The sequence below is a fragment of the Elaeis guineensis genome, chromosome 11 (genome assembly GCF_000442705.2).
Source record: "Elaeis guineensis isolate ETL-2024a chromosome 11, EG11, whole genome shotgun sequence".
Classification (NCBI taxonomy): domain Eukaryota; kingdom Viridiplantae; phylum Streptophyta; class Magnoliopsida; order Arecales; family Arecaceae; genus Elaeis; species Elaeis guineensis.
Window position 1 is genome coordinate 11,363,650 of NC_026003.2, and position 15,724 is coordinate 11,379,373.

The 15,724-nt window shown below is 44.7% G+C and overlaps 1 protein-coding gene across 3 annotated transcripts; it reads left to right on the top strand.

Moving 5' to 3' along the window:
* The first annotated feature begins 559 nt into the window (after nucleotides 1-559).
* LOC105061188 (uncharacterized) lies at nucleotides 560-8,205 on the top strand. 3 transcript variants are annotated; one of them, XR_002163286.3, is made up of 4 exons: nucleotides 560-828; nucleotides 922-1,087; nucleotides 7,638-7,746; nucleotides 8,018-8,205. XR_002163286.3 is itself a non-coding variant. In XM_010945163.4 (3 exons), the coding sequence occupies exons 1-2, from the start codon at nucleotides 631-633 to the stop codon at nucleotides 1,051-1,053; spliced, it is 330 nt and encodes a 109-aa protein (XP_010943465.2). In that variant the 5' UTR covers nucleotides 560-630; the 3' UTR covers nucleotides 1,054-1,087; nucleotides 8,018-8,205. The 3 variants fall into 3 exon arrangements, 1 of the variants encoding a protein (XP_010943465.2); XR_002163285.3 differs by having other exon boundaries at nucleotides 7,656-7,746; XM_010945163.4 differs by lacking the exon at nucleotides 7,638-7,746.
* Nucleotides 8,206-15,724: the final 7,519 nt, after the last annotated feature.

Sequence of the window (15,724 nt, forward strand, 5' to 3'; positions counted from 1 at the left end):
AGGGGGCTTCTAGGTAACGAATGCCCAATGAGTTGCTACATGAGCAGTGTGGGAGCCCTAGGTCTTTAGGAGCCTCGATGTCACGTCAATCAACTTTGAAGCCATAATCAAGGCTCTCTCCGGAATGAATTTTGCCGAGCACCTTTTGGACTTAAACATTAAGCTATTCCCACCGTTCTGAAAATATCGCCTTCGGTATTATGCTCTGTTGGTGCATCTCCACCAAAAAGCAAATATGTCTCACCCTTGGGTACCGAAATAAAACATGCTTCAGAGTCTCCTCCAGCTCGCAGCAAGCATTAACTAACGAAATATTCAAACCTTTGGCTCTCAAGAGAGATCTGATTAGAAGCTGGTCCTATACCTTCTTTCACAGAAAAAGTCCCATCGTTAAATACACTACAATCCTCCAAATCCATTTAATATCCCGGTGCCTAGTGATTTTTAACTTATTTCACCGGACCGATTGCCACCAGAATTAGATCGGATTGGGTATCGGATGACAATTTTATTAATAGATCCGCTTACCCGCTCACAACTAGCCCTATGGTCTTGGCCTCTTGTTGCAAAGGTTTGGCGGCGGACGAGCTCCAGTTGCGGTAGGCGGAGTGGGAGGAAGTCGTCGTGGGGATGAGCGGGAGCGCGTTCAATGTGTTCAAGGCGCGGGTGCCGATCGAGTGGAGCCCGAGGCTATACATCACGCTGGTGCGCGGTCTCCCAGGAACCCGCCGCCTCCACCGCCGCACCCTCGAAGCCATGCGCCTCCGCCGCTGCAACCGCACCGTCCTCCACCGCACCACCCCCTCCCTCCTCGGTATGCTCAACCAGGTACCCTCTCTCTCTCTTCCTTCCCTTCTATTTCTCAGTCTCTCCTCATCTTCTTTCGCTATTAAAAAAATAAACGATCTTGTGGTGTTTCAGGTGAAGAGGTTGGTGGTGGTGGAGACGGAGGAGATGTACAATACCCGGAAGCAGCAGGAGGAGGAGCACCGAGCTCTCCGCCCTCCCATCGTCGTCATTCATACACCCCCTGCAGCCGATCCTGCTCAGTAGCTGTTCTTCAAAGTCCTTCCGGTCATGATAGCAAGTGAGTTGTGTTCGCGCGGCATCTTTCCTTCCCCTTATTTCTTGTCTGTTCTTACTACTCTACCTGCTATCTTCTTGTGCGATATGTTTTTTTATTTTTTTTTTGCAAAATTATTATAGAACAATTCTTTGCATTCTCTGCTTTTATTTTAATTATGCGTGTAGTCGCTTTGTACTATGTGCTTCATTGTAGGAAGAATTGTTGCAAAATATATTCTAATATAGGAATAGCTTGCCATTAATAAAATGCGTGATGCTTTACCGTTGCTTGGTACATATTTCTTGCCAATCGTTTTCTCTGGTAATATGATGCATCGTGCATTAAGAGCATTAACCCTGTCCTTAGTTATAGCAGCCTGATACAATATGACGATCTAGTCTCATGCCTTGGTGTGCCTAAGAATGCACACAGGCAAGAAGAATCAAGAGGTTTTCTTTCTAGAGCTGACAATAATTGATGCATGGTAGCCGCAAAAATTGTAGCCGCAAAAATTGTCTAGTTTTGCTTATGTATCAAGAGAAGTGGGGAGGTTTGGTATCCATAAAAAATTAAAAATAGTTCTATTTGTACTTATTCTAATTTTGTTGAATACATATTGAGTATTGTAATGCACCTTGCTTGAAGAACAAAGCAGATATTTGGGGTTTGGAGAAAGCATGCTATTTATCTTCAAAAGGAGGTTTTTAGATAATTGTGCTGGATTTCATAGTACTCCTTTCTCCTCTTCTGTTCCTTTCTTTTCCCTACTTCTTAGTTTCTCTTTTTCTTTCTTCTGCATAAATTAGCAAAATCGTGTCATATTCTTGCAGTTTCTACCCCCATTTAACAAGCTTCTGTTTCTACTAAATCAAAAGGTTGTTGAAACTTGTAGTGGAAGATAAATTTGCATGCTGAATGGCAAAAAAAAAAAGAAAGTGGAAGGCAATGTTTAAAATATTGCATGTTGTACATGTAGAAGTCTAGGCAACTAGTGTTCCATGCATAATCAGGGCCAGACAATTAGAAAATTGGATCGTTCTGTGCTAGTTCATGTCATCAGTCATGTGCTGGGATGATGGTATTGTTCCAGTTCAACACACACCATACATCAAGTTTCAGTCAGGTCCATCAGTCATGTTTTGTGCTAGTGCATGCTATTGTGTTCCATTTCAGCACACACCTGCACAGACCCATATGGACAGGAATGCACAGTGCAGAAGCCAGTACCCTTGTACCATGCCCCTACTTCTCTAATAAGTACATATGTTAGGTGTGGGCCCACATAATGTGATTCTTCTGAAAATGCTTGAAGAATGGTTGCTTCTTGATCAGATTTGTGCACATGTTGATGAGACATTTGCAAAAATGAGTGAAATAATAGAACAATAAAATCATGCCAATATTGAAGATGCTCTTCCCTCATCTTCTGGAATGTTAATTTTGGATTTAATTTCAAGACTTGTGGGCATTATTACCAAAAAAACATGGTGAAGAAAGCAACCTCCTGCAAATATGTTGGGGTGAGCCTATGGGTGTTGGTAGGTGGATTTTGGTCAAATTAGTTGCCTAGGCTTGAACCGTGTAAAATCTATCTGATTTGATCCAAATCCAATAGGGATTGAAGGATCTAAACTTTACTATGTGCCTGCATCCAAAATTGAGTGAATTTAGCTTGAGAGCAAGATTTGCCATATTGTACCAAACCGAATAGTATGGGGAGTATCGAATTGGATGGTATGTGGTGTACCAAATTGAACGATACGTGATGTACCATACTGTAGCATTTTGGTACCGGTATATGCAGTACAAGAGGCATATTGATACTTGATATGCCAAACCGATCCCATACCGACATAATGATAGGTTGGCATTGGTATATGGCTCGGTACTGAGATGGAAAACCTTGCTTGAGATGCATATATTCATTATTAACACATTTTTGTCTATTATACTAAATATATGGTAGTGCATTTAACAAATGTTTCCTCTGTTTCTCAGCCTGGAAAAGTTGTGCCTTTATGTGTATTCATAATTTTTCCACAGAGTTAGGTGCCATGATCTCTGCAAACATGTGGATCCCATTCCCATAAATATACCTTGAATCCTAGAATCATAATGTAGTCTTTGTATCACAATTTAGCACTGGTTTCCAAGATAAACAAAACCAATATGTAAATGGTGACATGGAAGGAATATGTTATTTCTTAACATTCTCTAGGAGCTAGTAACTCTTGATTGTCATTACTAGTCTATATAGTCTTTTGGGTGTACTTGTCATAGGGACAAAAGATACAATATTCTTTTGCACAAAGAGTTTGCATAAATAGGAATGCTTGTGGAATTACAATGAAATAGGCCTTGAATTCAAAGTGCAGCCTGGATTTCATTCGATAGTTTTTTTATGAAGTTCCATTGATTACATGAAATGGAAAACTCAGCTCAGCATGTATGGCCAGAAATTTTGTGAATTGGTAGCTAAGTAGAAAACCCCAGAGCATGAGGTAGCTCCTATGCTGAGGTACAAGGATAGTGTAGAGGATCATGCATCAGATGCTCCAGTTGCTTGTAAGTATGAAACACGAAGAAACATGTTATATACAATATTATTTCAAGACCACATGCTCATCAAAATATTTTCATGTCTCCCCCTACAAAAGCAAGATTCCACATAAATTTAGAGGAGAATTTGAGTAATTCTTGATGGTATTATAACCATGGAGAAGCCAATGACATTTCTATAAAAAAGACCAAATAATACTATTATGTACTTTGCCGATCATGACAGGTTGGATAGGCTAAGAGAAGATGAAGATGACAGCACTTATATCAACATAGATGGAGGAAAATGTTCAAAGTTCCATTTTTTGAACATGTGACATAGAGGATTAGTATGATACAATTATACTGGAACTTATCAAATTCCATTCAGTAACTTTTTTAACAAAGACATTGGGTTTGTATGAGTCACATTTGATCCAGACCTGATCTTCTCCTTGGTGGAAAAACAAACATGAAACACAAATCAAATGTTGTTAATATTATCAGGATACTTAAAGACGGCACTTGAGTACAACATGTGTCCTCAAGCAATGTCCACAATATATATGCCATATCCTTGTGCTTATTTTTTTGGATGCCATCATGTCTGACACTTGAGGGCACTTAGACACTTGGCACACCATGCCAAAATGTCTAGGTAACAGCTGTAATTTTGGCTGGTTGACAATAGTCGATACATGGTAGCTGCAAAAATTGTCTGTTTTTGCTTATGTATCGAGATAAGTAGGGAGGTTAGGGATCTATAAAAAAATTAAAAATTGTTGTAATGGTACTTATTCTAACTTTGTTGAATAAATCTTTAGTATTATAATCCACCTTGCTTGAAGAACAAAGCAGAGGTTTGGGATTTAGAAAATAATTTGCATCTCTCTCTTTCTTTTCCTGTTATTAGGTCCTTCATCAACATTAAAATATTTATTTACATCTAACCAAGACACATCATTCAGTAAACATGGCTCTTCTTGTTCAGTTATCCATTCATCATCCGATTTCATATCTGATAAGTATATCGGATCATATGTCTCCCCTCTTTCTTATCTTTTTTGTTGTCTCATCTCAAGTTAAATATGATACTTAACAAACATCAAGACATTCAACCTTCATTGCTCCAAACGGTTCTTTTTTTGGAATTAATATGCTCAAATATGCTCCAATTTTTTTCACATCCGGTGGCACATAAGTAAGACTTAGTACTCGAATTGCTACCTTTTGAAGTTCTTTGCATTATCTCCAAAACTCTCCCACCATAAAGCTAGACAAATAAAATAAGATAAATAAAATTTCATGTATTTCATGAAATAAATAAAAGAAGATAAATAAAATTTCATATATTCTATGAACTTATAAAATATAATTTCATAAAGTTACAAATAAAAATTGATTCATAAAATTTAAATTATAATTATCCAGTTGTTTTTTATTTTTTATCGATACTAACATGTGAATCAATGATGACTCTTGTCTCAACATCTAGATACAATTATCTTGAACAATCCAATTTTTACTTCAGCATCGGTATTAGAATTAGGATCATATTAAAACATAAAAATTAAGAAGTCAAAAAATAAATTTAAATTAAAAGTAATAAAATTTATTAATGAAATAATAAAAATTAAAAATTAAATAATAGAAATTAAAAATCAAGTGTGGCTTACTTGAGATTAAGATAATATGCCGCCGCATGGAGTAGTCTATGGAATTACAAATTCCAACGAGTGTCAATTATCTCCTAAATCCTATCATACCTTTTCTTAATATTGTTGAAATTTTGCCAATTTGTTCCTTTGCTCTATCCATTGCTTCATAAATATAACCCATAACCGGTTTTACATCTCCATCAACAAGTCTCAACACTTTTATCGAAGGAAGGACACATTTCAAATAATATTTTGTAGCTTTTCAAAATCTATTATTAATCATTATAATATTTTGAACTTTTCTAGCTTCAAATTTACATGCATAAGTGTTTCTTGTTCATTCTTCTGAAGCAAACATAGCCTTTAAAGCAATCTTCCTATCTGATATGCTTCTCAAAGTGAGATAGGATGTGGCAAATCTAGTAACCGCCGGTCTTGTTAATTCTTTGTTTTTAGAATATTTAACACTCCACAGTCCACTCGTCTCTCTCAGTCGAAGAGAGAAAAATTGACGAAACAAGGCTTCGAAGCTTCCTTAAAAGGAGAAAAAGAGAGAGAGTTGACGGCGAAGAAAACAGACTACTAGAGGCTTCGAAGCTTTCTCTTGGGGAAGAGAAATGGGGAAGAGAGATAGAGAGAGCAACGGCGGACTCACACGAAGAGGAAGATGTCTTCCTTTTGTCATCGAAGCCTTCAAAGCTTGGAGAAACAATCGCACGCACCAATAGAGAGACATTGAAGAACAGAGGAGAGAAGGAGAAATAGAAGTTGAAAAGGCTTGAAATTAATTCGATTTTCTTCTGCAAACCATTTTAAAAGCCGAATTTGCAAAAATTTGGACTTCAATTTTCAAAAATAACGAACGACAAGATCTGGAAACTTTCTAATTCAGACCCGAAGGTATCAGACAATTTGGTGATTCGCATGATTCCGCTAACGATTCATCGATTCAGATCCGATTCTTCCACATTTCTGATACGCCATTGCAGTTCGACTTGGTTAAGCCTAGACTCGTCTCGAATCACAAGAGTCAACTCGTGACTCATACGATTCTAACAATAGAGCATAAAATGAAAAACTCAGTTCAGCATATGTGCTAAGGAATTTTGCAAATCAGTAGCTAGCAAGTAAACCCAGAGCATGAGATAGCTCATATGCTGAGGTATAAGGATAGTGTTGAGGATCATGCATCAGATGCTCTAGTTGCTCATATGTATGAATCATGAAGAAACATATTATACATAATTATTTCAAGACCACATGCTCATCAAAATTTTTTCATGTTTCCCCTACAAAAGCAATTACATAAGATTCCACATAAATTTAAGAGGAGCATTTGAGTAATTCGCAATGGTATTATAACCATGAAGAAGCCAATGACATTTCTATAATGTGATCAAAGATTGCTCTCATGGAACATGCTAGTCATGACAGGTTGGATAGATTAAGAGAAGATGAAGATGACAGCACTTGTATCAACATAGATGGAGGTACATGTTCAAAGTTTTTATTTTTTGACATGTGATATACCAAGGATTAGTATGATACAATTTTTGTTGTTAGAATCGTATGAGTCGCGAGTCGACTCTTACGATTCGAGATGAGTTAAGGCTTGGCCAAGTCGAACTGCAATGGCATATCGAAAATGTGGAAGAATCATACCTAAATCGATGAATCGTTGGCTGAATCATGCAAATCGCCGAATCATCTGATACCTTCAAATCGGAAATGATTAGTTTTTAGAACCTTGATCAAATCACATACATGGTCTGCTTTCTAGAACCTTGGACATGCTCAAGGTTTGAGAGTTAAAACTTTGTGTTAAAAGGACTAAAAAAGAAGACCTAGAATAAACTGGATGGAAGTTCGGAGAAGGATGTAAAACATCTGGAAGCAACACCACAAGTTGTCTTTAACAAGAACAATGGGCAAATAAGAATTCAAAAAGCCATCCCCCATTTGTGACATGTTAGGTGACTAGTTTATGGTGATATGATGAATGTTGAAGTTGTGGAACACAAGAACATGGTTGTCCAACTGGATTAACAGGGTATGATAATTTAGTGACAATGGTTTTCAATGATAATGCTAGGTATTGTGAATTCTACATGAAAGCTTTTGCTCACAAATTCTGAAGCTGATGCACCCTTTTGAAAAAAAATCATCTATTGGAAATCTCATGATTGTTTGAATATTATTTATATATATATAGACACACACACACACACTTGATTGCTTCAAATTTTATTTTTTATATAAATTTGATCGATATGAAAGAGGGCAGTGGTAAGCTCGGTATGTTGGTCAGTAGGTGCTCATTGGTGTTCTTGAACTCAATGACCTCAGCTTTTGATTGGAAGTCTTTATGACTATAGGAATACAATTAAATGCAGGGGCCTGTGGCCAGCTCATGAAGCAGGCTATGCAGCAAGGAAAAGGCTTTCAGTTGCTCTTCTCCTATGCCCTTTGAAGTGTAATTTCTAGGTAAATGCTTATCATGCATCTCCGAAGTATTGATTTTTCATTCAACGATCGAGAAGGCATACATGTCTGCAAGTAAAAGCTTATTTTGACATTGCCTTGTAGTTTTAGCTGCAATTTTTATGTTAGTTGAGTTAGGAATAAGGAAGGTTATTGTTTCTGTCCTGTGGATGATCTCTTTGATAAATTTTCTTTTCAACAAACTGATTTATAAAGGATTTTCATCTAAATAACTTCTTGTTAAGTTTTCCTATGGCTTTGGTCATTTCTGCAGGCCATCTGGAGGCATATGAATTTGGATTGGCAGTCTGAGCACCACCTAGTAGATACGTAAATCGACATCATAATCTGTCAGTGGACAGAACTCTTGTTTTCTTTCATGCAGAGCTAATTTATAATCAGTATTCAGATAATATCATTGGACTCATATCGTTATCAATTTCATATGCAGTAAACTTCTTCGTGATTTTTCTTATATAAATATATACTGTAAACTTGTCATGTTAATGGCAACCCTCGGAAACCTTTACACTGCTTAGTCCTATGTGAGTCTGCTGACAAGGCCATTGGCAACATTGAGGTCATCGGTTCCGATCGATCTTTATCATCTGAATATAAAATGGAAGTGTATGAGTTCTTAACGAAGTACAGTAGCAAATTCGTCATCCCATCAGATATCATATCGGTCATGCATGCTCTCTCTCGTCTTATATGCATCGAATGAGTGGTGTGCAAGGAGTTTTGTTCATCTCATTGATGCTGTGCTGAATAGAACGAGTGGAGGAGACGAAGGCCAGGGAAATAAAATTGTTTCATATTAGATGATTCGTTAGTCTAATATTCACTGCGTTGCTTCTGAAAAGGTTTGCCTGCTAATTTTGATGGTGCTACAGGATTTGAAAATTACATGCACCTGGAAAAGGAATGTGGACGTGCATGCTTGGCTACGTCGTTCCACTCGTGCACTTACAATGTATATTTTGTTTGCAAAATAAGAGCTACATGCTAGTAGCAAGATGCAGAGTACCGATGAGCTCGAAATCTTGGTATTTACTAGAATTGGTTCCTAATCTTCTTATCTTCTTCTTCTTCCTTTTTTTTTTTTTCGTTGGATGAGAAACATTGACTTACAGATTAATATGAAAGGAAAACTACAGCACGTTCAAGTGACCTAGTACAGTGGATAAGAAAGACAAAAATAGGCCACGAGAAGTTCTAGTAGCATCTTTGACAAAAGAGCCAAGGCATAGATACACATACACAGAATGAGGTAAAGACATAAAATAAAGAAGCTGACGGAGTAGTGCAAATGGCCTCCGCTGGCAACAACACAAGATGGGAGTTATAACTGTAGCATCTGGCATCATGGGGACCCAACTGAAACCAATCTGAGCTTCATGTCTTCTTAAAGTGGAGAAACAAAATAGAGAACAGCAAGCAACAGAGCATATCATGACTTTTTGATCCAGGCCTGCGGCACTGAGAATCTGTAGGGAAGATCCAAGGTTGTTATCCGAGGAACTGATGAGTTGATGATGATTGAATGCCTGTTATGTTAAAAACCAATACAATAGTGAACCAAAGGGACAGCACTGAATGTAATGGAGATAACCTGGTAGCCAAGAACCAAACTCATAACACACAGGATAATAATATGAACATTGGACATGTTGCATAATCTGAGAACAGCAGTGAATTAGCCTTGAATTATGTGAGGTATAGGACCATTGAGGCATCAAGGCATGTGTAAGAAAATACTTCCAGAGATCCATCTGTCGAACAGGTATGCGGTAGCCCAACAAACAAATATATATAGAGAATAACAGAAAAGAAGGATAGCAGAAAACTTAGAAGAAAGGATGGCCTCTTGGGATTGAATTATAGAGCATGAGTTTGAGCCCTTGAACATGTAGGAGTAGAGGTGTCTTCATGACTGCTTTTACAGAGAATCAGATAACAGAACCATTTCAGAGATGTCATCAATACAGTAGTAAGAATGACGACAACATAAAACTGCCAGCCAATAAGGTGGGTGTCTATTAAAAGGAAACTGATGGTAAGCACTGCCACCCACATCTTCCAACTGAAGCATTTATATAAGGAAATAGGGGGCATTAAGATGTATCCACCAACATAGGAAGGCATCAGCAATGTGTGTATGACCTGCAGAATCATGCTACACCAATTATTGGAATAACTATATGGCCAAGAAGTAGGTAATACCTGCAAAATAGAAACAGAGAAAACAGTTAGATGTAACCCTCCTCTTTCCCACTCAGTTTCCTTTTTCTCTTTGGACTTTTGTTTTTTTTTGTTCTTGCTCATTTTTCCTTCCTCTTTTCTTTCTTTCCTCATTTCTTGTTTTTCATTTCCTTTTTCCTTTTTGTCCTTTTTTCCCACATTGTTTCCTTTTGTCACATGATGTAGTTCCTTGCTTTGTAATAGAGCTGATGGGAATTGATTCACCATCTGAGTATCTTCTACACTCCATTTGTTATCAGTAGTCATGATGCAGCAAATCTTCCAGTGTAGAAATAGAGTATCCAAACCCAAATATAGAAAATCAAAAATAGTATCTCCATACAACATGACTGGCCACCAATTGAGACAAGTAGCCAGATCATATGAGAGAATTCTCAATTGTGGTCGGTGTTGCACCTTCTGAATACTGGTTCGTCCAGGACCTTCCTTTGAATAAAAAGACACTGATGCATGTCCGCCGATAACTCCTACACTTTGACTGAAAATCCCAATCCGGGGAGCTTGAGTAAACATTCCCACTGTAGTATATTGCCCTCCCACCTTCATAATGATTTCTGTTGCGGCCAATCGCCTCGTCGTCTGATCGTCGGGAAACGTGCACCTACAAAAACGAGAAGTCCACTCTGACCGGAGGCGGCTCCGGCGGGGACCCTCCGACGGTCAAGTCAGAGAGGTGACTGGGCACCAGTGAAATGTAGACGGAGAGCTCGATCGAGAGAGAGAAAGGGAGAGGGGAGCGAGCCTGTGTTTTCTGGGGAGAGACGGAGCGGATCCCTCCTTTGCACTGTTGCCTTCCCCGGTATATATAGTGGAGCACGGTATGGCGCCGCCATTAATGGCGCGGACAAGTGAGGAACTGTCAACTCATTGTAGACTGTCAGGGTCGCCGTGAAGATGTCACATCGCCGTAGGGGCTGTCAAATCATCAGGGTTGACAATGCCTCTGGCAGGACAATGCCCCAAAATGGCCGTGCCGCATGTTGCTGTCAGAGCTGACAAGGTCTGGCGGCTATACGGCGATTGGAGGAGTCGGCCGACCTTAGGTCGGCGGCCAGCAGAGTGGCGTCGGATTCCTCCGTCGGTCGGCGAGTTTTATATGAGTCGGCCGTCAGACCTCTGGGTTCGGCCGGTCGGGAAAGATACGCCCGACATATCCTCAGTCGGCGATGGACCGTTGGATGGCCGGTAGTGGCGTCCGTCAACCGGGCGCTCCCGGCTGTCGGCCGGTCGGTCCGTCCGGTCGGTCGGTCGTTCCGACCGTCAATCGGTCGGTACGCCCGTCGGTCGGTCATTCGATCGGGCCGTGGGTCGGTCGGTCGGTATCCTCCAACAGTTGCCCCCCTCCACTCCTAAGTCGGACGGTGAGCTGGCGACTAGGAGTGGATTCGTCGTACGCGAGGATCCGATCGTACCGCCGGTTGATACGGTGTCAGGCGCCTCATAAATGCCGAGCGATTCACTGGCGTCCGATGTCTAGTCGGCGTCAGACGTCTCGTCCTATCAGCGTCAGGTGTCGTGTCGGCGCCGGACGCCCCGCCGTGTCGGATGTCCCGCTGGTGTCAGCGATAAAACCGACGCCAGGTGTCGTATCCCATTGGGAAGGGGAACCGTTGTGTCCCATCGGGAAGGGGAACTGTCATTCCCGCCGTCCCTTCGGGAACACCAAACATCGCGTCCCGTCGCGCCACATGGCGTGTGGCCATTGGTTCACGTTCGGTGGAGCGGATGGAGGTGACGTGGCGCAATCTGAAGGGGGGTGCGCTGAACCATCGGACCGTCGGACGGCCCTGATGACGCCACGCGGCGAAATCTGGGGAGCCTTCGTTGGCCGTGCCTTCATCTCGACCGTTGGGGGGCACTATATATACAAAGTTACCCCCACATGATTTTTTACCCTCCTCATTTTTACAGTTGAGACTCTGCCCGCGTGAGCCTCCGCTCCAGATACTTCTCCGTTCTGTCCCCCATTGCGATCCTTTCCTTCCAAGGGCTAGGGTAGCCTTCCCCCTCTTTCTTTCCTTTCCTCCTTGCCATTTCCTTGAACTCATGGCTAGGACGTCCCCGCAAGGTAGTCGGTCGGGAGAGCCGACCGAAGACACTCGGTCGTCCCCGGAGGTGGAGGCTTCTTCACTTTCGGGGCCGAACGTCGATCGGCTCTGGGAGCAGTACCGCGTCCCGGAGCAGTTTCGGCTGTTCGCCCCTGGCGCCGACGGTCGGGTTAACAGCCCGCCCGAGGGCCAGGTGGCCTTCTATCTGGAGGATCTCCGGGCCGGCCTTCGATTCCCGGTCTCGGAGTTCGTCCGGAACATTCTTGACTATTACGGGCTATGCCCGGCACAACTTGCGCCGAACTCAGTTCGGCTGATAGTCAGTTTTGCCCTGTTGTGTCGGCTTTTGCCGATCGAACCTCGGATCTCCCTTTTTCGAGTTTTCTTTGTCCTCCGACCCCACCCTAAAGCCCGAGGGTGGTGGTACTTCATCCCTCGGAAAGGGCTTTCTTTCATCACTGGTCTTCCGACGTCCATTCACGGATGGAAGAACCAGTTCTTCTTCGCATCGTCCTCTGCCCCTTGGGGGTTTCCCGTCCGTTGGGGGAATCCCCGAACCGATCCAAATGAGAACAGTCGGGTGGAGGCCGACGATCGGGAGGACTTCCACCGGTTGAAGGACATCTTGGTGCCGAAGCAGAGCGAGCTCATCACCGAGCAGGCCTTGTACGACGCCGGCCTTAGCCCGGTCCCCCGTTTAGGTCGGTTTGCATTTTCCCGACATCTTCATTTTCTTTTCTGCCTTTTTTCTTCTGTTCTGACCGCTCGTCGTCTTTTTCAGATATGCCGTCGAGGACGCGACCGTCGGCTGCCGACACTCGTCAGCATGCCGTGAGGAAGAGGCCGGCGGCAGGCGCCGGGCCGTCGCAGCCTCCTAAGAAGCCCCGCGTGGTTCCGCCGAGCGAACCAACCGGGTCGGAGGCGGAGCCGGTGATCGCACTGTCAGCGCCGACAGTGCTTGTAGATGTCTCGTCCGAGGGACCGTCGGTCGGGGGAGCCGCTTCGCCCGACCGATGAGCAGCCGATTCCGCAGGGGGCACGCCGACCGCCCAGCAGCCTCCGGAGGTTCGGGAGGAGGTCCGCGAACCTGAGCGGCCGACGCACGCCACCGCCGCACCATCGGTCGAGACTCGGTTGGGGTCGAGCTTGCCGTCGATCTCCGACGTCAGGGCCTGGATGACTAGCCGAGGTAAGGCCCCCATGGCGTCGGGCGACGAAGGTCGGTCGGCGGGCGGGTCGGCCGACTTTCCGCTTCCCGAGGGTGCGTCAGGCCTGGCCGACCACGACCTGGCCAGAAGACTCTGCCAGGCACTCCTTCTTCCCGCCGACATCGAGTCGATGAAGAACCAGCGTGTCTCCGACATGCTGTCATCCTTCTACCCTATGATGATCCGGGTAAACTCTCCTTTCCTTTGTCTTTAACGTAGCCTTGCAGGTTCGGCTCATTAACGGTCGGCTTTATTTCGTGCAGTTGGTCTTCAACATATCCGAGCTGGAGGCCGGATATCGGAAGTTCGGGGACATGCGCGCGGCCTGGAGAGATAAGGTTGCGTGCCTCGAAGCCGACAAGGTTGTCCTTGTCGACCAACTTCAGCAGTCGGTCGACCGGGAGAACCGACTCGAGGGGGAGGTCGCCCAACTCTCGGAGGAGGTCTCCCGACTCAAGGAGACCTTGGCGTCGTCAGAGTCGGAGCTGAAGTCAGCCAAGGACGACGCAGCAAAGAAGTCCCGAACCATCCGTCGGCTCCGACACGAGCGAGATAGCGTCACCAAAGAACTGGAGGCCGAGCGCGAGCAACTCCGAGCAAGTCTCGGGGACCTCGCCAAGGCTGAAGAAGGCTGTGCCGCCGCACAGGCCGACACAGACGTCGCCAAAGCCGAGGCGGAGTCGGCAAGGGAGGCTTTGGGTCGGGCGATTGAAGTCTTCCGGGACTCGGAGGAGTACCGCGAAGAGCTTCTAGAGAGTGGCTACCTCTCGTATCAAGTCGGGTACGAGGATGCTCGAGAAGCCGTTCGGAGCTTGTACTCGGGACTAGATCTCAGCGGCGTGGTCCTGCCGGAGTCGGGGGCCCCAGCTACGGAGGAGACGGCCGGACCAACATCGGAAGGCCTCTCCACCAGGGCGGAAGCCGAAGACGTCGCAGAGCCGGTTGCCGAAGATCAGTCGGCCCCGACGACTGAAGTCGGAGCGGATCCGCCGACCAACTCCCATCGTCGTCCAGTGGAGGACGTCGATTCCGACGATTAGTCGGTTTTGTTTTGTCTCATGTTTTGCTTTGACTTGTAATCGGGCTTCGGCCTTTACTTGTAAAATTTCTTTAAGCCTTGAATGAAATCTTCTTTTACTCCTCCCTTTGTTTGTAATGTCGAGTATTTCTGCAATGTCGAACGTGAGTCGCTAACTTAAGTAAGTCGTTAACTTACGTAAGTCGGTAGGATCCCAGCGACTTGTGCAGCCCCGAAGTAGAGTGCGTCCCGACTTCAGCTCGGCTTCCGATAGTCAAAGTCGTCAGTCGGGCGTATCTGTTGAGTCGGGAGCCGACCGAACCTGGTAAAGGTTTGGTAGTCGGGCTTCCATAGACGCGTTTAGTCGGATGTTGTCCGGCGCATTGTCGGAGAATGACAACAAGTCGGATCCCATGCTCTTGCGTCGGGTATTCGCTCTGTATCTTTCGACATACGGTAGCAAACCGAATGTCGTCCAGCCGGCCGTAGTGGATGCGACTAAGGTCGCGTTGTGCGATAGACGGTGGTAAGCCGAATATCCCTCGACCGGCCGTAGCCTGGTCGAAAGTCGCGACGACAGTTGCGTGGGCTTTTAGCCTCCCTTTGGTCGGGGCCCGATCGGCCCGTCGGCTGATGGTTCGGTCCGAAAGTTCGACCGTAGAAGGAGTATGAACTCCCGTCGCGACAGATACATCGGCCCTTGTCAAGGGCGGATGTGTTGCCGAAAGTCGAAGGAGTGCAACTCCCGTTGATATGGATACATCGGTCCTGGTAAGGGTCCGATTTATCATTGATCGTCGAAGGAGTGCCAACTCCCATTCTTGTAGATGCGTCGGTCCTCGCGAGAGTCCGATGCATTACCGATGATAAGGTCGTCGGTTTTAGGTGGATGCTAGGTCCACGTCAATACGTTGGGGCTGAGCGCCGATCATTAGTCGAAGAGTTAAGACTCCGAGATTTCAAACTGAATTTGTATTCCGACTGCTGAATTACAAAATTCACTGGCAATACAGCTTCAGGTTGTCGGCGTTCCAGGTCCGGAGAATGGGCTTCCCCTCAAGGGTCTCCAGCCGATAGGCTCTCGGCCCGTAAGTGCCTGCAACCTTGTAGGGTCCTTCCTAGTTTGGGGCTAACTTCCCCTGATCCAAGGGCTTCGAGACCTCCGCCTTCCTCAAGACCAAGTCACCAGGCCTGAAGAGCTTTGGTTTGACCTTGGCGTTGTAGTACCGGGCGACTCTCTGTCGGTATGAAGCCATTCGGATTTGAGCCTCGTCTCGTAGTTCGGGGAGGAGGTCCAGGTCGGCCCTCCGACCCTCGGAGTTGTCCGGCTCCTGGTACCGGCTCGACCCTTGAAGATGGCAGGCCAATCTCGAGTGGGATCATAGCCTCTGTCCCGTAGGCCAAGCTGAACGGCGACTCTCCGGTCGGGACGTGGGGGGTCGTTC